The sequence below is a fragment of the Panthera tigris genome, chromosome X (assembly GCF_018350195.1).
Source record: "Panthera tigris isolate Pti1 chromosome X, P.tigris_Pti1_mat1.1, whole genome shotgun sequence".
Taxonomy (NCBI): domain Eukaryota; kingdom Metazoa; phylum Chordata; class Mammalia; order Carnivora; family Felidae; genus Panthera; species Panthera tigris.
Genome location: NC_056677.1, coordinates 15,784,071 through 15,811,996, shown reverse-complemented (window position 1 = coordinate 15,811,996; position 27,926 = coordinate 15,784,071). Strand labels below are relative to the sequence as shown.

Sequence of the window (27,926 nt, the reverse complement as noted above, 5' to 3'; positions counted from 1 at the left end):
TAGCGTGGAACCTGATGCGGGGCTCGATCCCACGAACCATGAGATTATGACCTGAGCCGAAAGCAAGAGTCGGACGTTTAACCCACTGAGCCACCCAGATGCCCCCCCCCCCTTTTTTTTTCTGAAGAGAAAACTCGCTGTGACCTGGTTTGCCCTCGGCTTGAAAACAGTGCTATATGAAGCCCCACATGCAAAGTTCTTTCTGCCAGTTAGTTTTTCTTCTTTTGTGGGCTGCCCCCCTGCCCTCGCCCCACCCTGTCTGCTCCTGCAAACAATGTAAGATCATGTTTCCCTTTTTGGTTTGGTTGTCAGGAAACTAAAAGGCAAATTGCCTCTACTAAGCAATAAGTCTCTATATGGTAGACATATACTGTACACACTGATGTCTTAACTTTCCCTGGCTCTTGATCTTTTACCTGTATTTTTTTCCTGATCCTCGTTATTCATGTATTTTTGTTTTATGCATGAGTTATTGGGAACAGCCATAATCTATATGGAATATGATGATAGACTACATAAGAAATCATTGAGAACTTTGGATGCTGACTGAGAAAAGCTGTGGACTAAAGTGTGTATCCTCACAGATTTTTTTTGAAGCGCAGTCTGGACTATATAAGTTTCTTTTAGCTCAATAATTCTCGGACTTATTTTTTCTGGCCTTTGTTTTTTTGATTGAGATAATCTAGAAGGCATGCCTCCTTTATTATTTTTTTAAAGAAATTTACTCCAGTTACAAAGGTAGAATTTGGGAAGTTTGGTATTGGTGGGGAGGAAAGGTGTCATTTTATCTTCGAATAGGGACATTTTAACTCCCATTTCCTAGAATTCCATTTGTCTATGCAGATATTTTTTTTTTTCTAATCCCAGGAATGTCTCTGAGTCAAACACCCTGCTTCTAGAGATTCCCTGCGTCAGCTCTGGTTCTCATCTGCCTCCTTGCTTCCTTGCCACCTGTAGCCTCTGCCTGGGTCTCCCTTCTGGTGCAGGTGCCCTAGCCCGCATTTATGGCTGTATGTCTCCTCTGCTCCCAAAGCTTCAGTCACTCCTCATGCTTCTGGATAGTGTGGTCTCTTGAGTTTGTATCAAGGCTGGAACCCACCTTGCCACGTGGATGAAGAGAGGAAGAGTTTGGAGTTGAATCAGTTTTTTAATGAAAGTTTCAGTAAGAAAATGAAAACTAAGCAAAGGAACAGAGAAGACTAGTATTCGCTCCTGGGGGGGAGGTTGTTTCAAAAAGAAATATGGTACCGTGTGGCTAGGCTTTCAGTAATGTCTGTGTCTTCCTAATGATGTAATCATCCGTATTAGTCTGCTGGGGCTGCCCGAACAAGGTGCCACAGAGCGGGGAGCTTAAACACCAGACGTGTGTTCTCTTGCAGTTCTGCAGGAAAAGATGTGTTCCAGGCCTTTCTCTTTGTCTTATCGATGGCTGTCTTTTCTCTGTCTCTTCACACCCACTTCACTCCATGGGTGTCTGTGTGTCCTAGTTTCTCCTTCTTGTAAGCATACCAGTCATACTGGATTAGGCCTACCCTAAAGACTTCATCTTAACTAATTACGTCTGCAATGACCCTATTTCCAAATAAGGTCACATTCTGACATGCTGGGGTTTGGGACATAAGAATTTTGGGGGGAAAGAATTCAGCCTTTAAAGGCAGTGAACACTGATCCAACCAGAATGATAACCCACCCCACTAGGGGGCCGGGGAGGGTGGGAGGTGTGTCCCCAGGTGAGCTGGGAGAGCAGACCCCAGCTTCTGGGTGGGAACGAGGCACATAATAGCTGAGAATGAAGATAGTGAGGCATATAGCCACGATGGCATCTTATTTAGACTTGGAAGCAAATACCAGATCAACTAAAGGAGGTAAAAGTAGTTGTTGCTGGGGAGGGGAAGTTTGGGGGAGGGTGGAAGCGTCTGTTTTCCTAACGGACCTTACAGCTGTTTGAATCTCTAAGCGTGCACGGGGGTCACTTGGGGGACAAGGACCTGCGTTGCCCACGCTGCCTGCACTTAGCTGCTCTTGCCTTTATTGGAGGTGATAAAAGGAAGTGGGACTTTATCGGCATCAAAGGTCACTACTGGCAAGAAGTAAAGTCTCAGGCTTTCTGTGACCTATTTGTCATGTTATTCTGAAAGAACACAATACTACTTTTTAGCTCCTTATAGAGGATCGACTTTAACACATTCAGAAGCAGGGTTTTGGGGGCGACGTAGTTTATTGCATATTTGAAATTCTTCAGAAAATGTCTGCTTTCTTTTCTCTCTGTTGCAGTTGTCGATTTAGAAGCGAGCTAGAAGCATCTGACAGGAACTGTCACTAACCCACTGTGAAGTTAATTTTATTTTGGTTACGGGTAATTGTTTCATGTTTGCTTCTGTGAGGAGCAGCAGTGATCGATTTCCTCTCTGTTTTCCGAAAGCTCCCCTTTTGCCTGTGCCAACCTTTCTCTTCCCATGATTCCGTGATATGATGGGGGGTGGGGGTGGGCGGGGGTGGGCAGAACGGAATACTGAAGTGAGCATTTCTGTCTGCAGAGAGCCTAAGTCCTACTGATGTGAACCAGCTTGTGGAATGTGCTAGTCTGTTAAGTGGCTGGTCGGATGAATGGATTAGGCTATCTGTGGAAATGATCGGAAGAAGAATATCTGATAAAAGAGCAGACCAGGAAGGTTAAAAAAAAAATACCTTACAGCACACAGCTCAGTTAAGTTACTCCTAGTTAGAAATTCATGTTTGCACCATCAGTGTACTTAACAAAAAAATTGTGATAAGTGGCACATCATTCAATATATACTCAAATGATTATTCAAAAATGTATATATTCTTTGTATGTGCATCACTGTGCCAGATAGAGGCTAAAAGTAAATGAAAATATATACCTGGTTCCTTCTTTTAAGGAACTTAAATCTGTTTTAGAGTGACAAAACATAATTTAAGAGATAATAAGAGTTAAAAACAACATTCTAAGATGGAGATTGGTAAACTCTGGCCGATAGATCAAATCTGGACTGCTGATTAGATTTGTAAACAAAGTTTTATTAGAACACAGCCATGCTCATTCATTTTTTTATGTTATTATTTATTTATGTATTTATTTTTATTTTTTAAATTTTATTTCTTAAAATTTACATCCAAATTAGTTAGCATATAGTGCAACAATGATTTCAGGAGTAGATTCCTTAGTGCCCCTTACCCATTTAGCCCGTCCCTCCTCCCACACCCCCTCCAGTAACCCTCTGTTTGTTTTCCATATTTAAGAGTCTCTTATGTTTTCTCCCCTTCCCTGTTTTTATTATGATTTTTGCTTCCCTTCCCTTATGTTCATCTGTTTTGTATATTAAAGTCCTCATATGAGTGAAGTCATATGATTTTTGTCTTTCTCTGACTCATTTCACTTAGCATGATGCCCTTTAGTTCCATCCACGTAGTTGCAAATGGCAGGATTTCATTCTTTTTGATTGCCGAGTAATACTCCGTTGAATATATATACCACATTTTCCTTATCCATTCATCCATCGATGGACATTTGGGCTCTTTCCATACTTTGGCTATTGTTGATAGTGCTTCTATAAACATGGGGGTGCATGTGCCCCTTCGAAATAGCACACCTGTATCCCTTGGATAAATATGTAGTAGTGCAATTGCTGGGTCGTAGGGTAGTCCTATTTTTAGTTTTTTGAGGAACCTCCATACTGTTTTCCAGAGTGGCTGCACCAGCTTGCATTCCCATGCTCACTCATTTTTTTATTGTCCATGTCTACTTTCTCACTAGAACACCAGAGTTGAGTAGTTGCAACAGTTTGTATGGCTCACAAAGCCTAAAATATTTGCTATCTGGAGACAAAAAAGTTGATAAAAAGTTTGCCAACTCCCAGTTTAAGACAGTAATTCAAAAGATGTTACAAGGCAGTGTATGATAATTAGAAGTGATTTGTTCAGTTAATGCTGAAGTCAGTAAAACTGGGAATGTCGTGGGATGCGGGAATGGCCCAAGATGGAGTTTGAAGTTGACCTCAAGCTGTGAAGATGGAAAGCATTTTGTAATATAAGTAATAAGGAACCAGATTTCATGGATGAGAACATCCATGTGCCCTCTGGGGGAGATTGTGTAGGGTAATGGGGACCAGGACTGTCCAGCTGGAATTGGGGCTGGGGGCTGGGTTTAAATGCAAGTGAGTTTGGCAATGTCAAACTTGTGCCAGATTGTGGTGGCCTTTGAGTTCTAGGACCAAGAATGGGAACTTTCCTCGAACTTGTGCTGTCTTTCAAAGGCAATGTTCAAGTACATAATACATATTGATTCCAGACCCATTGACCTCAAGGGTATGTTAGCATTCATTGAGGTACACTCCCCTCATGGAGTAGTAAATCCAGCTTAATTGTTTCCTGTAGTGCTAGTTCTAGGTGTGTTTGGGGAAATAGCTGTCATTTCCAGCAGAGGTTTAACCTTGAGATCCTCTGAAGGCTGCTAATGCTGGGAGACTTGTATGGATAGATAATCTCCCATTCCGTGGTGACAGTGTTCTGGAGAGTCTTTTGAGAAGGGAATTTTGGAAAGGAGTGTTGTGTAGATGAGAGATGTTGGGGTGGTGCGGTGGGGGCGGGGGGGAAGAAGAAGGAGACCACCCCCCACCCCCAATCCTTGGCAACTTCTTGGTCTCTTCCTTTCCTTTAGAGCTCCTGTACTGTCCACCATTTTGTCTGGGTCTACAAAGTGCCCTTTATACATTCTTTGCAGAGTGTGCTTCCACCTTATAGATCCTCAGCCCTGTGCAGTTGGTCAGCCATCTTACCCTTTCCTTTCCACTTGCCACCATCTCCCTGACTCTGTGACCACCCCCTCCCAGTCTGTATCCTGCTTGGCACCTGGCAGACACTGAGCTCCCCCACTCTCCCTGGATCAGTTACTGGAGGTGACTGAGCTCAGCTCTGAATCTGTTTTCTCCTACCTGGGCACAGCTTTGGGGCACCCATAGTGCATTTTGCACTCAGACTTTTTTCTTAAAAAAAAATTTTTTTTAATGTTTACTTAAAAACATGAATGGGGGAGCATGAATGGGGGAGGGGCAGAGAGAGAGGGAGACACAGAATCTGAAGCAGGCTCCAGGCTCTGAGCTGTCAGCGCTGAGCCCGACACAGGGCTTGAACTCACGAGCTGTGAGATCATGAGCTGAGCCTAAGTCGCATGCTTAACTGACTGAGCCACCCAGGTGCCTCTAGACTGTTTTCTTAAGCTTCTCAGATTCTCTTCTCTCATCTGCCCCTTACCAACAGATGCTACTGATTCCTGTCTAAGAGAAGACATCAATTCCCCTGTGTACCCTCATCTTTATGTCTTTTGTTGCTATTAGAACACTTATAATTTCTTTTTATCCCCTTTTCATCTAATGTCAGAGAAAGAAATGTCCTTCCTTCTCTTTTCATCTTTTCCTGACTCCTCTCCTACAATGGGCCCCTAACTCACATTCCTGTTGTCTAGGCCAGTGCCTCTGTTCCCCCAGAGTCTCAATAAATACTTGGCAGACCAAAGATCCATTCTGTCTGAAACAATGTCAGCTAAGAATTTATAGGGGCAGGCTGGCCTAATTTGGCTTGGTTCCATATTTGAGATACTACACGTGTTCACGTATGCATTTTGGTATCTTCACGTTTTTCTTGGTATAGCCGCGGTATCTGGAGCTTATGACTCAGAACATCTTCATTGATTAAAAAAATATGAGCAAGAGCAGAGGCAATAAGATAGGCTGTGAATCCAGAGTGGCTGGCAGCTGGGATATCAGCTCCTCGCCCTCAGACAGGTTATCTTCTCTCTCTGGAAACCACATTCTTCATACCTCGCGAATAGCAGTGGCCACCTGGAGTGCCTATGTGGGCCCTCAGTGTGACTTCGTTTCCTCACAGCGTGGCAGTCCTCAGAGTATCCAGCAAGTGGATTGGAAACTGCATATTAGCCTTTTGTCACCAAGCCTCGGAAGTCACACAGCATCGCTTCCCAGCACTCTCTTGGTCCGAGTGCTCACATGCCTGCCCAAATTCACAGGCCCAGGGAGGGAGATTAGATCTACCCCCGCTGATGGCTGGGATCGCATTCTGGAAGAGCATGAGGGTGGGAGAGGTCATGTGGCCATCTTGGAAAATCTAATCTACCCCAGAGGGTTGTTACACTTAAACGATGTGATGAGCGTAAAGGTGTAAAGGCACCTGGCATCTAGAAGTCAAGAGTATTTTCGTTCAGCAAGTATTTAATCCATTCCTACTCTAGGCCGGGCATCATGCCAGCGCTGGGCGAACAGGGGCAAACACAGCAGGTACTCTCTGCCTCTTGTGGCCTTCACACCGGTGGAGGGGGGGGGACACAACAATCCAGTGTGGGTAGATCTGTGACGAGGACAAGGAATTGCATCTCCTTTCACGTAGAGGGACTGGTTGAGTGTCTGGATTTGTTTATTTCATCTGAAGTGAGAATGAAGTGCCTTGCCCCCTTGTGTACCTGCTTGCTGCTGCCTTCTTAGTGGTTCTTCTGCAGACCCAGCCCTGAAAGGTGCCTCAGAAATCCTCAGTCCTGGGGTCTGTAAGCATCTGACCCTGATGTTCAATGCAGACTTTTCCTCCTTCCTAAAAAGGAGTTTAGGAGAGTGGTGGAGGTAAAGTCACTGGGAGACCATCTTCAACTTAGACATGACTACCCCCATTCTGATGCGGGCCAGCCTGGGAGGAGAGAGGCCGGAGGATGCTGCACAGGTGATTGTGACACCTGGGTGAGGAAGTCATGTGGTATAGACCAGCACTTCTCCAATGCCACTGAGTGTGTCAGTCCCCCAGGGATCTTGTGACACCGCAGCTTCAGATTCAGTAGGTCTGGGTGACGCCAGGGCTGGCTGCTGAGCAGCGAGGGTGGAGTCCCAGTGACGTGCAGGCTGAAGTGCCTGTTGAGGCTTACCCCCACCAAATGAGGGGCCAGCTCTCAGAGAGCGGGATGCCGAGGGCCAGGCAGACGGCCTACCGCATTTCTGTCATGTTTTAGCACACAGTTCTCCAAGATGAGGACTCTTTTTTAATGTTTATTTAAATTAAGAGCAGGGGAGGGGCAGAGAGAGAGAGGGAGAGAGAGAATCCCAAGCAGGCTCTGTGCCCTCAGCACAGAGCCTGACACAGGACTCACACCCACAAACCACAAGATTATGACCTGAGCTGAAACCAAGAGTCAGATGCCTAACTGACTGAGCCACCCAGCCACCCCTTAAATGTTTGTTTATTTATTTACTTTGAAAGGGGGGAGATCATGACCTGAGCCGAAATCAAGAGTCGGATGCTTTACCGACTGAGCCACCCAGGTGCTCCAAAGATGAGGACTCTTTATAACCGTAATCACGATATCACTTTTATACCTTAACAACCAAAACAGCATTCTTCTTTATATATAATATATTTCAAGAAACCCCAAATCAGGATGTAAATTGGTATAATTACTATGGAAAACAGTATGGAATTTCCTCAAAAACGTAAAAATAGAATTATCATATGATCTAGCAATCACACTTCTGGGTATTTATCTAAAGGAAATGAAGTCATTAGCTCCGAGAGATACGTGCATTCCTTTGTTCCTTGCAGCGTTTTTCATAATAGTCAAGACATGAAAATGACTTATGTGTCCATCTGTGAATGAAGAAAATATGGTATGTTTATACAGTGGAATATTACTTGGCCATAAAAATAAGGAAATCCTGCCTTTTGTGACAACATGGATAAATCTTGAGGGCATTATGCTAAGTGAGGTAAGTCAGACAGAGACAAATACTGTATGATCTCACTTTGTGAAATCTAAAAGAGCCTAAAATCTAAAAATCATGGAAACAGAGAGTAGAATGGTGGTTGTCAGGGTTTGGGCTTGGGGTGGGGGAAATGGGAGTTGTTGGTCAAAGAGTATATATTTCCAGTAATAAGATAAAGAAGTTTTAGGGCATATGGGTGACTGTTGTTAGCACATATTGTATTGAATACTCGAAAGTTGCTGAGAGAGTAGATCTTACATGTTCTCACCACTACCACACACACACACCCACACACACACACCCACACACACACACACCCACACACACCCCAAAATGGTAATTATGTATAAAGGGAAGGATGTGTTAACCAACTTTATTGTGGACATCGTATTGTAATATATAAGTGTATCAAATCATTACATTATCTTAGATTTTCACAATGTTATATGTCAAGTATATCTCAAAGCTGAAGAAAAGATAAAACGTGACAGTTAAAAATAGTTATACCCTCATTCTTCACACACACACCACCACCACTGCCACCACCACCAAAATCTAAATTCAGAATATTCCCAGAGGTGGCCTTGCTGTTTTGTTTCAAGGTCCACGCTTGTAGTCATGTGATATAGAACACACTTCTGATGGTTCTTGTTGCTTATTATGGTTTTTTAAGTAGTAGCTAAAAGTATATTTTGACAAAGGAATTAAGATTAAGCATTGTACAACATGTAAAGTAAGTATAGTTTAAGTCCCAGTTGCCTCAGGGTTTCTTTTGAAATGCATGTCTTGCAGGAAGGTAATCACAATTTTGGTTACTTGACATATACTTTAGAATTATTTACAAAGAATTAAACTGTAGCACGAAAAAGGCAAAATAGTTTTGGATCAATTCCTTATTTAAAAATATTTGTAGGGGCACCTGGATGACTCAGTCGGTTGAGCGTCTGACTTCAGCTCAGGTCATGATCTCACGGTTTGCAAGGTCGAGCCCCATGTAGGGCTCTGTGCTGACAGCTCAGAGCCTGGAACCTGCTTCGGACTCTGTGTCTCCCTCTCTCTCTGCCCCTTCCCTGCTCATGCTCTGTCTCTCTCTGTCTCTCAGTAATAACAAATAAACATTAAAAAAAATAAAAAATAAATATTTATAGAGGCACCTGGGTGGCTCAGTCAGTTAACCATCCTACTTTGGCTCAGGTCAGATCTCACAGTTTATGTGAGATCAAGCCCTGAATAGGGTCTGTGCTGACAGTGTGGAGCTTGCTTGGGACTCTCTCTCTCTCCATCTCTCTGCCCCTCCCCCACTTGTGCTCACTCGAGCTCTCTCGAAAATAAATACACTTAAAAAAATAAACTACATTAAAAAAATATTTGTAGATACCTCATGCCCTTAACAAATGCAGGTATTGAAACACATACACATGCACACATACACATACACACACTTCTAATATCTTGTTGCCTTTACAAACCCCATTTTCCCTTTCAGGTGCATTGTTGTGCATACCATGGTGAGCTGAATCACTTATGAAACTCCCAGTTACACCAGGGCAAGTTACGCCAGCATTGAGATTTTTGTCTTCATCTCTTAGGTTCAATGTAGAACATTGTTCTTCTTGCACATTTAGAGCATTTTAACAATCCGGATGTGTTTCAGCATGTATTTCTTAAAGATAAGGACTCTTTTCAAAACCATAATCACAATATCATTTTTACACCTACAACAACTAACAATGTGTCCTTATCACCAGACTTCCAGTTTAAATATTCAATGACACATAGTTAAAATACTTAAAAAGGCATTTGTTTGAATCTGGATTTGGAAGGTCCATACTTTGTGATTGGTTGGTTGTCCCTGAATCTCTTTTAATCTAGGTTCCCTCATCTCTTTTCCCTTCCCTTCCCTTCCCTTCCCTTCCCTTCCCTTCCCTTCCCTTCCCTTCCCTCCCCCTTCCCTCCCCCTTCCCCTTCCCCCTCCCCTTCTCTTCCATACCCCTTACCCCTCCCTCTTCTTCCCCCTCCCCTTCCCCCTCCCCTCCCCTCCCCTTCCCTCTCCCTTCCCCTTCCCCCTCCCCTCCCCTCCCCTTTCCTCTCCCTTCCCCTTCCCCCTTCCCCCCTTCCCCCTTCCCCCCTTCCCCCTCCCCTCCCCTTCCCCTCCCCCTCTTCCCTCCCCTCCCTTCCCCTTCCCTTCCCTTCCCTTGTTGAAGAAGCTGTCATTTGCTTGTAGAATTTTCCAGAGTCTCTGGATTTTGTTGACTGTACCTTAGTGTGCCATTTACCATATTCCTGGACCCCTTGGATTCTCTGAAAACCGGCAGCAAATCCAGAGGCTTGCTTTGCAAAGGTGGCACATCTTTTTGTCACGAGGCTCTTGAAGCCTGGTTGTGTTTCTTTGTAATGTTAGCAGGACTTAGTGACCATTGCCCAGGTGCTGGATTACATTAAAGGTTACAAAATGTTGATTGCCTCAATCCTTCTTCCTTTGTTAGCCAGAATACTCCTATAATGAGAAATTTCTCCTCATCAACTATTTGGTTATACTAAATTCATAAGGGAAAGGCAGACAAATGTTTGATTCTTTCCCTTAATTTACCAGTTCTCAGAAAAGTGAGTTTGTTCCCTAGAATTCTATAAAAGTTATCAGTGATTTTCTAAAAAATCGCTATGAAACATAGATCATATAACATATATCAGTTTTTTAATATTTATTTATTTTTGAGAGAGAGAGAGAGAGAATGAGAGAATGAGCTTGGGAGAGGCAGAGAGCGAGGGAGACACAGAATCCGAAGCAGGCTCCAGGCTCTGAGCTGTCAGCACCGAGCCCGACGTGGGGCTTGAACTCATGAGCTGTGAGATCATGACCTGAGCCAAAGTCGGATGCTCAACCAACTGAGCCACCCAGGTGCCCCAACATACATCGATTTGAGACATCAAACCTGTTTCATGTGTTTCAATCCATTGCAGTTATTCCTTTTTTAAAAATGTTTATTTATTTTGAGAGAGAGAGCCCCCCCCCTCCTTGAGAGCCCCATCTTACACTGTGAGATCATGACCTGAGACAAAATCAAGAGTTGGACACTCAAATGACTGAGCCACCCAGGCATCCCCATGGCAGTTATTCTTACTGATTCTTGTCCCATTTGTGGCCAGTAGGGGCCTTTTCTCATTCACTTCTGTATTCTTTTGACGTGACTCTATTAGTCTTTGATGGCTACCTTGCTTTGACAAGTTATTTCTTGTTTTTGACAAGATGTTTCAGGCTTGTTCCCTTTCCTGCCCCAGACTTGGAATCGGTCATTTTTACGAGGCTGCCTGGGTTGTTTTTTTTTTTTAGTTAAAAATGGTATTTGGAAACTAAATGCAATTATTTCTGAAAAAAATTACATATTGCTCTTCTTGGATCATCCTTCTAGAAGTGTTTTGATGTGGGGTGTTGATCCTTTTAGCTTTATTTATTTTTATTAACCTCATGTTTCGGTTTTGGAAAATGTTTCAAAATTTTAAAGCCCAGTCCAGTTTATTTATGTATTATTCTGTTTGTCCAACTTTAAATTGTAATCTCCAAGGGAAAAAAACCTGTTGGTTTTAAACTTCTGTTTCGTGTTAATCTCTGTGGGCACATACTTACTAAGTGGTTTTCTGATACTGTGACAAAGTATTTACAATGCAGTTGATTAAGGAAATGGTCTTGAAGTAGATACTTGACTACCAACTATTATCTCAAATTGTTCTTCAGCTGTTAAAAATGCCAGCTGAAAAGAGTTGCAAGCCACTGGTAGTTATAATGTTGGCAGACTCGTGATTGCTATATCATGTCATACATGAAACACGATGAAACCGTCAAGTGCACGGTCGCTCATGACGTCCACAGTGTGGTGCTGCAGGTATCATCTCCAGATTGCATGCTGGGGAGCGCAGAGGAGTTACGCTTGTAACAGTTTGAAATTCCAGACCGCTTCGAAGAGCTGTCTCTGTGCCCTTATGTTGCACTTTCAGCCCCGTATGCGTTTGTCTCGGACCCCGTCTTCTTGGATTTTCAGCTTCTTGTCAAAAAATCATCCTTGCAGGTTTCCCTCCACTCGGCAACCAGCACCGCTTGAGCGCCCGATGGGGCCAAACGGTCAGCTCAGCACTTGAGGGAGGAAGCGTTGGGCAATGTGACTTTTCTTTTAGGAGGCCCACATGCTTGTGTTACACTTCCTTCTGCCTTCTGGAGGCTCACACTTTAGAGGGACCATTACACCTGGGGGTGTAAGTGAAGCCTGAAGAGGGACATGGAATATGCTGGGGGTGGCAGCAAAGGTTTCCTGTGGTTTCCTGTCACCTTTGTCTACTTTCTCCCTTACCAGGCCGTGCATTTCTTAGGAACAGAAAGCCATGCAGTGACTCAGGACTTGCCCCTGGGCAGACTGACCGCTTTTTTCCTGTGGAATCATTCTTCACCTCCCTCCTTTTGACCTGCTTCCCCTCTCCTCTTGCCTCTTACACCTCATTCCACATAGCTGCCCTGAAGTCAGCAGAAAGCCTTGTGGCTTTCTTCTTTCAGGTTGCATGGCCACTTCTAAAGCCAGTTCCCCAGCCACCCCCATACTGCCCTTGAGAAAAGCCAGGGCTGTATTCTCTTGCAGTCCTTACAAAGCATCTTGTACTATAGGGCTCTATGAATTAATTAAAAAGTTTTTAAAATGTTTTCTTTATTTTTGAGAGAGAGACAGACAGAGTCTGAGCAGGGGAGGAGCAGAGAGAGGGAGACACAGAATCCGAAGCAGGCTGCAGGCTCCAAGCTGTATGCATAGAGCCTGATGCGGGGCTCGAACTCACGGACTGCGAGATCATGACTTGAGCCGAAGTTGGATGCTTAACCGACTGAGCCACCCAGGCACCCCTCTATGAATTAATTTTTTTTAATTTATTTATTTATTTGAGAGAGAGAGAGAGATTGAGCCAGAGAGAGCAAGAAAGGTGCAGAGAGAGAGAGAGAGAGAGAGGGAGGATCCCAAGCAGGCTCCTCACTGCCAGAGCAGAGCCCAGTGTGGGGGCAGGGGGGCTTGAATTCAACAAACCATGGGATCATGACCTGAGCTGAAATCAAGAGTCAGACGCTTAACCAAGTGAGATACCCAAGTGCCCCCTGAATTGATTTTTAATAAAGAAGTTTAAGCAAAGATTTTTTTAAAAGTTTATTTATTTATTTTGAGAGAGACGGGGGCAGTGCAAGTGGGGGAGGGGCAGAGAGAGAGAGGGAGACAGAGACTGCCAAGCAGGCTCCACACTGTCAGTATGGAGCCCAACGCGGGGCTCCAGCTCACCAACTATGAGATCATGACCTGAGCCGAAACCAAGAGTTGGGTGCTTAACCAACTGAGCCACCCAGGCGCCCCTAAGCAAGCATTTTCGATGCCTTATCCATAACTAAATGTGTTTCAATCATCCATGCAACATCTGTGGAATAAAACTGGCTCATGACATGGGTGGCTGTCAGGGGAAAAGCAATGTTTTCTACTTATTTTGTACAATCTCTATATCATATACTAATTTAAAGTTAAATTAGTATATAGTATAAGCAGACACTTGACTATTTCTTCTTCCTTTTATTTTATTTTTGAAGTATACTTATTTATTTTGAGAGGGAGAGCACAAGCAGGTGAGGGAGAGAGAGAGAATCCCAAGCAGGCTCAGTTCCCTCAGCACAGAGCCCCATGAGGGGCTGGAAGTCATGAACTGTGAGATCATGACCTGAGCTGAGATTAAGAGTCAGACGTTTAACCTACTGAGCCACCCAGGTGCCCCCACTTCTTCCTTTTAAAATTTGGTTGGCCCCAAACCTTTTGGATCCTCTGAGAAAAATAGGGGATCGCCTTCTAATTAGGCACCTGCCTTTAGGTCTCTCCTTTGAATCTGAGAATAGACTGTCATTATATAAAGAAAATTAAGCTATCTTGTTACTTAAAACTGTCAAATATTTACGTAAAGCAACATCCATGTGCTTGCTTTCTTCTGCTGAAAAAAAGGTTATGTTTTCTTTAAGTGGCTAAACTGTTTTTGACTTAAATGTCTTCTTATTAAACCGGTTTTTTAAGGTGCAATTTATTTTCTCCTCTGTGCTGCATAGAACCATTCGCTCTACAGGTTTATCATCTGTAATCAATTGTCTTGATTCTTTGCTAGTTTTTTTTTTTTTTAACCTGCAGGTTCATCTGCATACTTTCTCTGTGCTTTCTTTTTTATTTTACTTCTTTTTTATTTATTTCTTTTTCTGGCCAAGTTATTCTTGTCCAGTGTATCTAAAGCACATTCTTAGAAGAGCTGTGCATTAGGTTTGCAGGGGTTAATTTCGGTCGGGAAGTGTTTAAGAACTCATTGTTTCTGGCTCCTTGCGTGAGGTCTATTGAGGCCAAGGCTTCAAAACACAGGCTGTGAGGGACTCCACCCCCCCCCCGCCCCCAGCTTTGTGAAGCACTTCTGGTTGAGGGAGCTGGCGACCCAGCCATGCCCTACCTCCCATTCTCATCTCTCCTCCAGGGCCCCTCTGCTGTCAGGAGCGGTGGTCGTGGCAGAGGTGGGAATGGAGTGGAGGCTGATCACTGTAGCACTTGGGAAGGTTGGACCCGTGGGCCAGAGCGTATTTTGTGACTTGCCATGCTGGTTTTGGCTTCCTCTAGCCTTCAAGTCACACAAGTCACACAAGTCTCATCTGTGACTGCGTTTCACTGTGCTGAGTTACAATAAGCTATGGTTTGGGGTAACACTTTCTCAGGACATGCATTCGATCGCCAACAATAATTGAGCACCTACTATGTGCCAGACACCAGGTGAGGGGGAAGAGATGCTTGGATCTGCCCTCTAAGGGTTCGCATTCCAGGGGCCAGGCAGAGAGGACACGCATGGGGAAACCTTTGTGGCACAGCACCACACAGGCCTGTAAGGCTCATGGCTGTCATTTATAGAGCGGCTTCTGTGTACAGGAGTTTACAAGCATCGCCCCTCATCTTTGCAACAACCCACTGGGTAATCATCTTCCGATTTGAAGTACAGAGCAAATGAACTCAAGCAAGGTGTGTGGCCCCTGTGACACAGCTAGTGAATGTCTGTGTCAGAACTCACTGCCAGTCCTACCAGGCTTTAAGTCCTGTGTTCTTTCTCCCACAGCTCACGTCCACCGTGAAGATGCTTGGGTACAGGCAGCACGGGTCGAGAGATGGGCTGGGAGGCTGGCCCAGCGAGCGGTGTGACAAGAGCGTCCCGAGTGCCATGGGAGGCAGTCAGTGGTGGGCCTTCTTTCCTCTCTCACAGCTGGTTGCTTCTTTCTCTTCTCTCTTGGTTGTTCTCTTTTCCCTTCCATGCTCATGCCCAGTTCTGGGAGCTGCTGCTAGGCCGCTACAGACATCGTTTAACCCTGCGGGCCGCCCCCCTGGCACATGGTGCCCGGGGAGAGAGCTTAGGCCCAGTAGCTCTTTGTTCTCTGGGGTCTGTGTTCTGCACCTGTCTTCCTTGGGGAAGCTCATGTTCAGGTTCTAACAGTTTCAGTCCTTAGGAATGACCCCTTTTTGGGCCTTGAATGGTCTCCTTAGTGGTGTGTCCGTGAAGATGCGAAAGGAAAGTGTGCTGGTGTGGAGCTCAACTTGGTTGGACTTGGAGGTCCTCTCAGTGCCAGTGGCCCCAACCTAGGAAGTTTAGACCTACACCTTCAGCCGTGGCACTACCAGGTGAGCATGGGATGCTGAGAACCGGGCCTTGTGTAGGGAAGAGTCTGTTCAAAACATTGATGTACAAGTGTATCTGTTAGGGTTCTCTGGTGGCAAGCAACAGAAACCAACTCACCCTCGACCAAAGACCGAGGAGGATTTACTAGAGGGCTGCTGGCTGGTTTATAGGATGGAAGGAAAAGCTGGAAGATCAGGTTGAGAAAAGATGGCAACCAGGGAGCCCCGGAGATCCCTGCCTCTTTTGGGAGCCCTGCTGGGGGGTCTGCTCCAGCCACATCCAGTCTTTGTCATGTCCATTGGCCGTTGGTAGCCACAGTTGAGTCCTGTGCTGTCAGAGGTGGCAAGTCCCATCCGACTGTATCTCATGGGAGCGGGGGGGGGGGGGGTCCCTCAAATGGATTCCCCTCTCTGCATGGGGATTGGTCTCTCCCTGGGGCACAAAGGCAGTCAACCACCTCAATGAGTGATATCTACGATCATACATTCCAGAATATACATCACATGGTCTTTTTATTTTTAAAAGCTATATTGAGGTGGGTGTCTGAGGGGCTCAGTGGGTTAAGTATCTGACTCTTGATTTTGGTTCAGGTCATGATCTCAGTCTTGAGATCAAGCCCTGTGGTGGGCTCCTTGCTGAGCATGGAGTCTGCTTGGGATTCTCTCTCTCCCTCTTCCTCTGCCCCTCTCCCTTGTTTGTGCACACACACACTCCCTCTCTCCCTCTCTCAGTAAATACGTTTATAAAAAAATTTAAATAGCTATATTGAGATATAAAATTCTACCATTTTAAGTGTACAGTGCGATGATTTTAGTAAATTTACAGCATTGTGAAACCCTCACCACAACTTAATTTTAGTACATTTCCATCATCCCAGTATCATCTCTTGTATTCTTCTGCATTCACTCCCTGGCCTAGGCAACCACTGATCTCTTTTCTCTCTTATTAGATTTGAACACAGGTTCTTGTATATTCCTGACTGGTGTAATTTTCCCTGGATATTCTGGGAACTAAGCTGCATATGAAAGGAAGATAAACCCAGTGGCATGGATATCTGGATCTTGCTGGTCTTGGTTTTCCTCCTTTTCACTTCACAACTTCTCTTGTCTCACCAGGACCATGATGTGGGAGAGTTTAGTCCCAGTCTTGATGCTGCCACGATTTAACTCTCACTCTCTCTCAGCCTCAGTTGTGGAACCTTCCAGGCCTCAGTTCCTCATCTATAAAATTAGGAAAAGGATTTGACAAGATAGTAACTAGTGTTCTTTCTATCTCCAGTGATCAGGAATGATGATCTTTTTTGGTAAAGTCTTTTGGAAAAAAATTAGTTCTTGATTTTATACGCTTTCTTCAATCAGGACTAGAACAAAACATTAAGAAATTATTCTTTAAAATTCACAAATGAAGCAGTTCTTTTTATTTTGTATTGGGGTATAGTTGACATATAACATATTAGTTTCAGGTGTACAACATAATGATTTGATATTTGTGTATATTTCAAGATGATCATCACAAGAGTTCTAGTTGCGTTCTGCCACCACATGTAGCTACAGAGTTTTTTTCTTGTGATGAGTACTTGTAAGAGTTACTCCTTTGGAGACTTTAAATATGCAGTCAAGTATTATTAACTATAGTCACCATGCTCTACATTACATCCTCATGCCTTCTTTATTTTATAACTGCAAGTTTGTATCTTCTGACTCCCTTCACCCATTTCACTGGCCCCCACTCTACCTACCTCTGGCAACTGCCAATCTGTTCTTGGTATCTCTGTGCTTTTTTTTCTTTCTTTTTTTGTGGAGTCCACATATAAGTGAGATCATATGATAATTCTCTTTCTCTGTCTTTCTCTTTCTTTCACTTAGCATAATACCCTCAAGGTCCATCCATGTTGTTGCAAATGGCAAGATTCCATTCTTTTTTATGGCTGAGTGATATTCAATAGTATATATACCACATCTTCTGTCTCCGTTTGTCCTTGATGGACATTTAGGTTGTTTCCATGTCTTGCCTATTGTAAATAATGCTGCAGTGAACATAGGAGTGCAGCTATCTTTTCGGTTAAGTGTTTTCTTTTTCTTCAGATACGTACCCAAGAGTGGGGCTGCTGGATCATATGGTAGTCATCAGAGGTGCACAAGGGTTCCCTTTTCCCCACATCCTCACCAACACATGTTATTGCTGGTCCTTTTGATTCTAGCCATTCTGATAGGTGTGAGGCGATACCTCATTGTGGTTTTATTTGCATATCCCTGATGATTAGTGATATTGAGCACCTTTTCATGTACCTGTTGGCCATCTGTATGTCTTCTTTGGAAAAATGTCTGTTCAGATCCTCTGCTCATTTTTAAATCAGGTTGCGTGTGTGTGGTTTTTGTTTGTTTTTTGTTTGTTTGTTTTGCTATTGGGTTATACGAATTATTTATGTATTTTGGATATTAACCACTTATTAGATAGATGATTTGCAAATATTTTCTCCCATTCAGTAGGTTGCCTTTTCATTGTGTTGATGGTTTCCTTTGCTGTGTGTACATCTGAAGTTCTTAAAGCCTAAGGCTGCTTAAACTGCACGAGAGGTTTGCGGCATCATCTATATGTATATATAGACAAAGGAAATTAATTGGGAAACTTTCATTCTCCTTCATGCTTTCTGCTTTATTCAGATATTTATGGAGCTGGACCTGAGGCTAAGCAAGGGAGGTAGAATCCTGAAAAAGACCAGGGCTCTTCCCAGATGGAGCTTGTAGTCTGACTGGGCTAAGCCACTGTGAAATTGTGGCACAGTTAAGTGACAGGAGACAGGAAGTTCAGTGCATAGAGGCAGGGAGGGGCCGGGTTGCAGAGAGGGGCCTCTGAAATGCCACCGTGAGAAGTTTGCTGTGAAAAGGTGCTTGGCAGCTGGCTTAGCCAACTGACTGCTAAGAAGCACACATTTCATCTTTTGGGGGAGGACACATTCCAGCAAGTTTGAAGGCAGAGATCTGGGTGGTTGACACGTTTTGCGCGTCGAAGCAGACCTCTTTTCTCCCCTGGCTCTATCCATTTGTGCACACGGGTTAACCATAGCCTTGGCTTTTGCAGCGACCGGAGATGCGGCAAACGTGTGGAGGCCGGCTGTTGGCACAGCAGGCAACTGAAGGGTGGTATTTTTCTGACAGGGAGACTTCCTTAAGTTTTGTAATTTATGGTGTCTTTCAATATGAGATTTTGTTTACTGTTGCCCTAATTATACCTCTGATATATTGTATTTAGCTTAGTGTTTTAATTTTGTGCTCATGTCTACAGGTAGTTTCCCAAAAGGTACCATTAAAAAAAATCTCAGGCAATGTTTTATAGCTCCTGCAGCCTACCTGCAGCTTCCTAAAGCCAAGGAAATGGGTTTCGGGGACGCAGACTTTCTCTCATGGGTTCTTGTGAATATTTGGACTGTTTATGAAGTGTGAGGTCTTGATTTCCTGTCTGCCAAGTATTATCCTAAATTAGCTCTGTCCAACAGAAGTATAATACTAGGCTGCATGTGTAATTTTAAATGTCCTAATAGCCACGTTCATAAGGCAAGAAGAAACAAGGTAAAAAGAAATAATATACTTATTTAACCCAGCATGTCTAAAATGTCATTTCAATGTACAATCTAAATATGAGATATTTTACATTCCTTTTCTCCTAATAAGTCTTTGCCACCTGCTGTGTATTTTACAGCACATCTCAGTTTGGACCAGTGACACTTCAGGTACTCGATAGCCAAATATGGCAAGTGATATGGACTGTAGTGGACAGCCAAAGTCCGGAACCTTTCAATGGCTCACAGAGGACACAGGACAGAGCCTTTCAGGGGGATAGGAGAGACATAGCCTCATGATTTATGAGTGCTTAAGAAAATCATACATAGGTTTCCTCCTCTTAGAGAAACCTGATATGTAAAATTCATCTTGACAGGAAAAGTAAAGCAGGAAGTGATTATTCATGTTACAAAAGAATTAACCACAGGATTCTTTAAATAGCAAGCTCCGTTAGTGCACTGAAGAATCTGACTTGATTTGCAAAAATGTGATTGACACTTGGCATTTTGGTAGCATCTTTGTTGGGCAGAGAACTACCTGCCATTATAAAACGCAAGCTGGGCAGTCGGTGTATCGCAGCTTTATTGAGCACCTACTACAGGTCATGGATGCTCATAGGAGAGAGAACAGAACTAAGAGCTGAGGGTGACCTGGACCCAGAAGGCATTTAGAGGCTCCCTGGGAGGATGAGACACCTGTGCAGCCACCACCACATGGAACTGCCTTAAGGCCAGGGCCCAGGGAGGCCTAGGGGCTGGAGGAGCCGGAAAGGTGGTATGAGGCAGTCAGGCCCCCCCAGCTGGGGCTGAAGGCGGACAGGGTGTGTGTGATGCCTGAAGTGTCTAGGAGCTTAAAACAAGTTTAAATCTGGAAAGACCAGATAGGATATTGGGAAGACTCAAAAGCCATGCGGTTATGCTTTTTTTTTTTTTGTAAATTTTTTTGAATGTTTTATTTATTTTTGAGAGAGAGCGCGCGAGCAGTGGAGGGACAGAGAGAGGGAGACAGAAAATCCAAAGCAGCCTATGTGCTGAGAGCAGCAAGCCCGATACGGGGCTCAAATTCACAAACTGCAAGATCATGACCTGAGCCGCAGTCAGACGCTCAACCGCGCAACCGACTGAGCCACCCAGGCGCCCCTGCGGTTAGCTTTATTTATCCCCAAGCCCCCAATTCCTAACCCCCAGCCTTACAGTAAGCGTCAAGTAAGATGTGTCCTTGGGCTCATCACAAGAGAGAGACTGAAGCAAAAGCAGGATGTGTTTCTCGTCAGTTTGTGACAGCAGACAGCAGCTGTTTACTTCCTAGTAACCATCTTGAAGCAAATTCCTTTGTCCTCTTCCAGCATCATTTTGGTAAGGCCCGTGTACAGAATAAAGTGAGAATTGCTGTTTAGGAAAGAAGCAGCAAGGTTGTGTTCTGGAAGTTGATGGGGTTCTGACTTCCCCAAAGTACACAGGGTTCAAGTTCGGTGTCTAGATGGACCCAGCCAGGTCCCATGTGCTGCTTCCCGCCCCCGCCCCTTCCACTCACCGTGATCTCCTGTTCCCCTCAGACAAACTATGAGCTTCTGTCTGCAAGCACTAATGGGGTCAGCCTTGGGGAGCATAGGTCAGTGTTCCAGGCCTTTTCTTGGTTAAAAAAAATACCTATTATTAAAAAAAATAATCGAGTGGTTCCATGTATATATTTAGTTACAGATTGTATGCATGTATTATTGAACTAGTTGATTGAGAAAACCCCAAAGAAGCTTCTAAACATTTATTATTAGGTTTAGTGGACTCTGGGAAAACATGAGATTGAGTGTTATAGGAATTTGGACATTGGTGGAAAATGAAGACCTTTGTCTTCATGATTCAGGTACGTACATTTAAATATCTTGCAATCAGAATAGTTCCATACTATAACCAGGTAATTTACACCCGTATCAGCAGTGGAAGACAACCTGTATTCTCAGTTGTCCTGATAATTCAGTCGTGTCCCTGGAAGATCTGGTTGGCTTGTCCTCGCGCTCACCTCCCAACATGGCTGGCCCAGAGCTCACACCAGGAGCCGAAGGCAGCAGCTGTGACATTTCCTTGTTTCCTTGCTCCCATGTTGACTGTTGTCTACAACCCCTGATTTCTTCACACAATTCTTTTTAAACCTTTCATCCATTTATTGAGGGGTCATAGCCATGAAGAGGCTTCATCAGGAGGCTGCCCAGCTCTGCAGACCTTCCCCCCGCCGGAGCCACAAGCCGGCTCTGGCTCTAGCAGGCAGCCTTGTTGAGGGGCCCTGCTGGCCTCAGGCTGCTTCCTGACCTAGAGGCTGGATGAAGGAACCGGTGTCATTTTTCAAATGGAATATAAGGGACATTGAATTTTTGTCTTTTTAAAATTAAAATAAAACGAATCGCTGTTCTTCTGATTGTTTTTTCATGATATCAACTAATCCCTGAAGTGAGTGCATCCCACTTTGGAGAGCACTGGCTCAGAAAAATGAGCTTAACTGCTTTGCTGAGCTTCAGGTTCTTTAATTGGGAAGATGAGCATCATAATATTGTGAGGATTAAATGAGATAATGCAGGAGAAATGTTGGGCACAGAAACATTGGTTACTGCCGGCTCAGTTCCATTTGCAGAGCTTTAGTGGATCCCTGTCTGGGTCATTTGAAGAAAGTTGGTTTAAAAAAAAAATTTGTTTTTTACGTGTATTTATTTTTGAGAAACAGGTGAGACAAAGCGTGAGTGGGGGAGGGTCAGAGAGAGAAGGAGACACAGAACCTGAAGCAGGCTCCAGGCTCTGAGCTGTCAGCACAGAGCCTGATGTGGGGCTTGAACCCACAAACTGTGAGATCATGACCTGAGCCGAAGTCGGACGCTCAACCGACTGAGCCACCCAGGTGCCCCTGAGGAAAGTTGGTTTTTAATTGACCTGGTTCCAATTGTCATGATGGCTCATTTTAACTGCTGGGGAGCAGAGCATGATGCAAGAAAATAGGAGTGTTTCTGCCTTTGTACTTGTCAGGAACCAGGAAAAATCGGAAAAAGTTGCTTTGTTCAGGCTCTGATGCTCTTCCTTTTTGTTTACAAGTGATGAGAAGGGGGTTTACAACTCAACTTCATCCTGGGAAGATTCATGACAGCTAATTTTGGAATGGAAATAATGATCCAGGCAAAGAAATTTCACTTTGAGTTGCTTGTGAATTGGCCAGGGTCTTCTGATCTGGAAGCACTTTGGGAATTCATCCCTAATGGAGACACAAAGCCCATTGATAGGGGGCCCACTCACCTACCCACCTTTTTCCTGGAAACCTGCCCCATTGTATTGAGGTTTCCAGTCATCTGTGCTTTTTTGTTGACTACTGAAGAAATCTTTGCCAAACCCAAGATTGCTAAGGTTTTATCCTGTGCTTACTTATGAAAGTGTGGTACTTCTGGCTGTTAGATTTAGGTCTGTGATCCATTTTGAGTTGACTTTTGTGCTTCTTACAGAGCTCATTTAAAACTTTTCCTCTTCTATTTCCATAATTTCTAAGTTGCTAATTCACCACCTGGGGTTTCAGCAAATTTTCAGTATCCTTGTATTTATTCATTTGCCATTCATTCATTCATCCTGAGCTGCAAATATAGAAGGAAAAGGACAAGAGGTTTATTGGTTGAGGTGGCTATGAGGCAAGTCCCAAAGCATAGACGAGTTGCATAATCTATCCATGGACGAGTTAACATGCTTGGGATTGCTTAGCTCTGCTACTTTGCACCTGCACTTTATCAACAAGTCGCATCTGTGTCGTCTCTTGCCTCCACCTATGACCAAATGTAAAAAATCACCACAGATTGGGGGAACACTTTAAAATGGTGCTGCTGCCTGAGAAGCCCTCTGTTGACAGGGTAGTTGTCCTGAGGGTGTCTGGTCTTTCCAGATTTACCCTGCAGACATAAGCAGCCAGAGACATTGGCTTGGCCAGCGGGGCCCTCAGTGTCAGCTGACTTAGTACATCTTGTGGCTGAGAGATGGGCATTATTTCTTTAGGGTGGGAGTTATTATCATTTTGCATGCCTGAGGTCCAGGGACGTTAACATCACACAGTTCGTCTTTGCAAGGCTGGGAACACCTAAGGACCAAACCTGCGTGTGTTATCTGCCTTCATTGCACTTGGGAAATGATGCTGTACTCCCTCCGGGAGTGCGAATGTGATTGGCCTTCTGTCGTTGTGTGGTTTCCCCTCTGAAGCTCCTGCTGGCCCTGAGAACCGTAGGCCACTCTGCCGGTCCCTGACCACGGACCTGCGCTTTGTGGTTTCTGTGCGACAGGCCTCAGGTTAACCAAAATCAGGTTGCTGTGTGGGGTCCTGTTATTTTAAGTACTGGTAGAGGGGAAGTCCCTTTAATAAGACTTTACTGATCTTCCAGGGCTGGTGGGCCTCAGACTTCTCCAAGATCTGATCTAAGGTGCTCTTTTTTCTGTCCCTGTTCCTTTCAGTGGAGGCCATAGTGGAGTTTGACTACCAGGCCCAGCACGACGATGAGCTGACGATCAGCGTGGGTGAGATCATCACCAACATCAGGAAGGAGGATGGAGGCTGGTGGGAGGGACAGATCAACGGCAGGAGAGGTTTGTTCCCTGACAACTTTGTAAGAGTGAGTACAATGTGAAACCCTTTTCCTGTCTCCTCTGTGGGTTCTACTGACCAAAACTGTGGGGGCACTTGGGTAATTTCAGGGGGTCATGTCGGGGATGAGTTGACAGTTTGACCTCTTGTGTGCTATCAAGAAGAGCATGTATAGCTTTGCACTAGGTATCTAGAGATAGCCATTGTGAAATCACTTTCTTAAGGCCCAGAATGTTCTTTTTAAAGTGATGTGTCACTTAGAAAATGCTGGAAAAATATAAGGCTTGTTAAATTGTTTTATGTACTTGTTCATTTACTTTGATGTTTTAAAGGAATTTAACCCTTATCCATTCCATTCAAAATGAAACTAGTTTTTTTAAAATTGAGTCGTGTGTGTGTGTGTGTGTGTGTGTGTGTGTGTATATATATATATATATATATGTATATATATATATATCAGAAACCTCTTAGCTTCCTTTGGCTTAAGAGTCATCACTTGGGTAAAAGAGAGATAGAGGGTCAAGAAGTACTTCACAGGCCCAGAAAAACAGACCACTTTTACTCCCTCCCTTCCCCCCACCCCCACTGGACTTCATTTCCTTTTATTGTTCTCCCTGGAGGGCATCTCTATTTTCTTGCGTGGACTTTGGTCTTTCTTACAGAAAGATCTTACCGTGAAGTATGGCAAATGTAGAAACTTTAAAGAGAAGCTGAGAGGGTTTTTCCCTTGTCCTTGACCTCCTGAGGTAAGCTCCTCCCTCAGAGTGCCCTTGGGGAATCCACAAAGGTTAGTGCTGAATGGAGAAGCTGGCCAGGCCAGTGATTCGTCCTATGTGGGTCTATCTTTGCCTTTTTTTTTTTTAAAGCAGTGAACACTGTGGTTCAGTTTTGTGCACCTCGACCTTGTGAGCTCCAGGCTTTCCTTTACAGAAACCTTCAAAGGTGGGGGTGGGGGTGGGGTGGGGGGTTGGATTAAATAGGAGGTGGAGATTCAGGAGCACATCTGTCCCAGTGAGCCCAGGGTGATCTGTTGAAGTGCTGAATTACCATACTGCATACCTGAAACTAATACTCCATTGTGTTACCTGAAATTAAAATTAAAACTAAAATAAATCTAAAACTAAACTAAAATTAAATTAAAACAAAAACTCAAAAAAAGTAAAATAACCTTCAAGGCTCCTCACACCTGCCATGACTTACGTCAATGGGATGCTTCACAGAGGGAATTAATTGGAGACATTTGGCACATCTGGAGGGAAAATTATGATTAAATATATATTATTAAATGTTAATTATTAAATATTCAACATTGTATATTATGTACAAAATTATAAATAAATATTAAATAATAATATTATATATATATTAGAGAGGAAGAGCAGGGAGGAGAGGCAGAGGAGGGGGGAGAGAAAAAGAGAGAGACAAAGAGAGAGAGAGACTCTCAAGTAGCCTCCACACAGTGCAGAGCCTGATATGGGGCTCGATCCCATGTGTTTGGGATCATGACCTGAGCCAAACTCAAGAGTTGTGCACTCAACTACCTGAGCTACCGAGGTACCTCATGAGGTGAACCTAGTTTTGACTTTTATTTATTTATTTACTTACTTACTTATTTTAGAGAGAGAGAGAGAGAGAGCATGAGCTGGGGAGAAGCGCAGAGGGAGAGAAAGAGAATCTTAAGCAGGTTCCACACACAGTGTCGAGCCCCATGCAGGGCTTGATCCCACAACTCTGGGATCATGACCTGAGCCGAAATCAATAGTTGGACACTCAACCAACTGAGCCACCCAGGCCCCCCTTGTGTTGACTATTTAAGTCAAGTAGCAGTCAGATTGAATGTAGAATTCCAGTTATGCTGTTTTACACCTTTGTATTCATATTGCTTTTTTGATAGGAGTGGTATTTTCCTTTCCCCTTTGTGGCCATGAAGCATTGAATAAAATCTACTTTTTCAGGAATGTTTTAAAAATTATGCCCTTTGCAGAAGTCATCTAGGGGTTAATTACAAAAATGTAGCTCATTAGTGTTAAGAAATTACATGCTGCACAGTTCTAAATAATGGTTGGAATTGAGTAAAAAAAAAGGGGGGGGGGCGGGGAGAGACGTCACCTTGAGGCTGTTCCCTGTGGGAAATACCAAGTAGGCCTAAAAATTTTTTCTGCCATAACTTCCTATCTAACACTGGAGAAGACAGGATTGTTCTTACTGGAAGGGTTGTGTGCAGAAATCCCCAGGGCTTCTCCTGTAATTCAGTGGTACCAGACCATGCCTAAGACCTATGGCTGTAGGGAGCAGGTAGTGTGGGGGTGCTGGGCCCAGAGAAGCAGGTGTCCCCCTCAAAGTGACTTGAGAGCTACATGGGAGGGTTTTATGAAAAGGGATTGATCGTGAAAAACAGTGTCCAACTCTTGGGCCCTCTACCTGTACCCTGCCCCCAGTCTAGAACTAATAGGAACCCACTTCAGTCTTTCCTTAGGATCTTGCCCCAGAGTAATCTTGCTCACATTTCATTTTTTTCTTTTTTTTAACTTTTTTAAATGTTTATTTTTGAGAGAGAAAGAGACAGAGACAGAGCACGAGCAGGGGAGGGGCAGAGAGAGAGGGAGGCACAGAATTCGAAGCAGGCTCCAGGTTCTGGGCTGTCAGCGCAGAGCCCAATGTGGGGCTCGAACCCACGAACCATGTGATCATGACCTGAGCTGAAGTCGGACACTTAACCGAGGGAGCCACCCAGGCACCCCTTGTTCTTTTATTTTTGTTGTGCAGAGGCTGGGGACAGTTTTGTTGGTAACACGCTGAATGACTTGCTTTTTATAAATAGTTGTAGGAGTACAGACTTTTTTTTTCTTGGACTACAGTTGAACCTAGCAGCTCTTTCCCATTTTAAGAGTAGGAAAATATTATATCTGGGCTATCACATATTGACTCTGTTGTACTGATGTATAAATGGGGGTGTAATTCTTTTGCCCTTCCAAACAAAACCCCCAATTTTGGGACAAGGACTGCCCTTGAATTTGAGCCAAATTCTAGTGTAGCAGGAGGGTTTTTCCAGATAAAAGCTTGGTGTGAAGATGGAGGAGAAAGGAATGAGAGAAGAGGACCATGGGAAAGAGAAAGGAGGATCTGGGAAAGAAAGAAGAGGACTCTGGGAAGGAGGTGAAGACTGTGGGGAAAAAGAGGAAGACCCTGGGAAGGAGGCGAGGACTATGGGAAAGAGAGAGGAGGACCCTGGGAAGGAGGCGAGGACCATGGGGAAGCGAGAAGAAGACCCTGGGAAGGAAGGGAGGACTGTGGGAGAGAGGGAGACCCTAGGAAGGAAGGGAGGACCATGGGAAAGAGAGAGGAGGACCCTGGGAAGGAGGCGAGGGCCGTGGGAAAGAGAGAGGAAGACCCTGGGGAGGAAGGTGGGACTGTGGGAGAGAGAGAGACCCTAGGGAGGAAGGGAGGACTGTAGGAAGGAGAGAGGAGGACCCTGGGAAGGAGGCGAGGACTGTGGGAAAGAGAGAGGAGGACCCTGGGAAGGAGGTGAGGACGGTGGGGAAGAGAGAGGAAGACCCTGGGAAGGAAGGGAGGACTGTGGGAAAGAGAGAGGAGGACCCTGGGAAGGAGGTGAGGACTGTGGGAAAGAGAGAGGAGGACCCCGGGAAGGAGGCAAGGACCGTGGGAAAGAGAGAAGAAGACTCTGGGAAGGAAGGGAGGACTGTGGGAGAGAGGGAGACCCTAGGAAGGAAGGGAGGACCATGGGAAAGAGAAAGGAGGACCCTGGGAAAGAGGGGAGGATTTGGGAGGATAGAGGACATCACTGGGAAGGAGAAAAGACTACAGTGTTGGCACCAGTTTTGAGGGGAGGCCCTATTTTGAAACCCTTATTTTGATGTCCTATAGGCTTAGTGCTCCCTCATTCCAAACCACAAATCCATAGACTCAGAGAGCTTCCAAGTTGGACTTTGCTCAGGGCTCAAGGCTGGGTTGCCTGCTTAAGCATTTGTGGGGGCTGGTGGGCCCCAGGACAGGGAAGCACAGCGTAGGAAGAACCCAGGCCGCCTCAGAACCCATTCTCCTTGCTGCGGGAGTGCTGGGGAGCCGGAGCTCCTCGCTGCCAACCCCGAGGTGAGGTCATTCCCTGGCCTCTCTCCGCCCTCGTCTGCCTGCTGGGCCTGGGGCTGGGGCTGGGGCCGCCACAGCAGGCTTCCGTGGGCTTTGGCTCAAGAGTGCTGGTGGGAGATGGCAGGGAGGGTGGGAGGCCAGCCAGGTCAGGGATTATCCTGCTGGCTCCCTGCCCCAGGGGATTGTCCCT

General features: G+C 44.8%; 1 protein-coding gene across 3 annotated transcripts in view; it reads left to right on the top strand.

Moving 5' to 3' along the window:
- The window catches only part of SH3KBP1 (SH3 domain containing kinase binding protein 1), a 328,527-nt gene that overhangs the window by 26,300 nt on the left and 274,301 nt on the right, over nucleotides 1–27,926 (top strand). For 2 of the 3 annotated variants that reach the window (XM_042974825.1, XM_042974822.1), the window contains exon 2: nucleotides 23,500–23,657. In XM_042974825.1, coding sequence (XP_042830759.1) covers nucleotides 23,500–23,657 — 158 coding nt within the window. The remainder of the gene's footprint in view (nucleotides 1–23,499; nucleotides 23,658–27,926) is intronic. The other variant, XM_042974824.1, reaches the window with a different exon arrangement.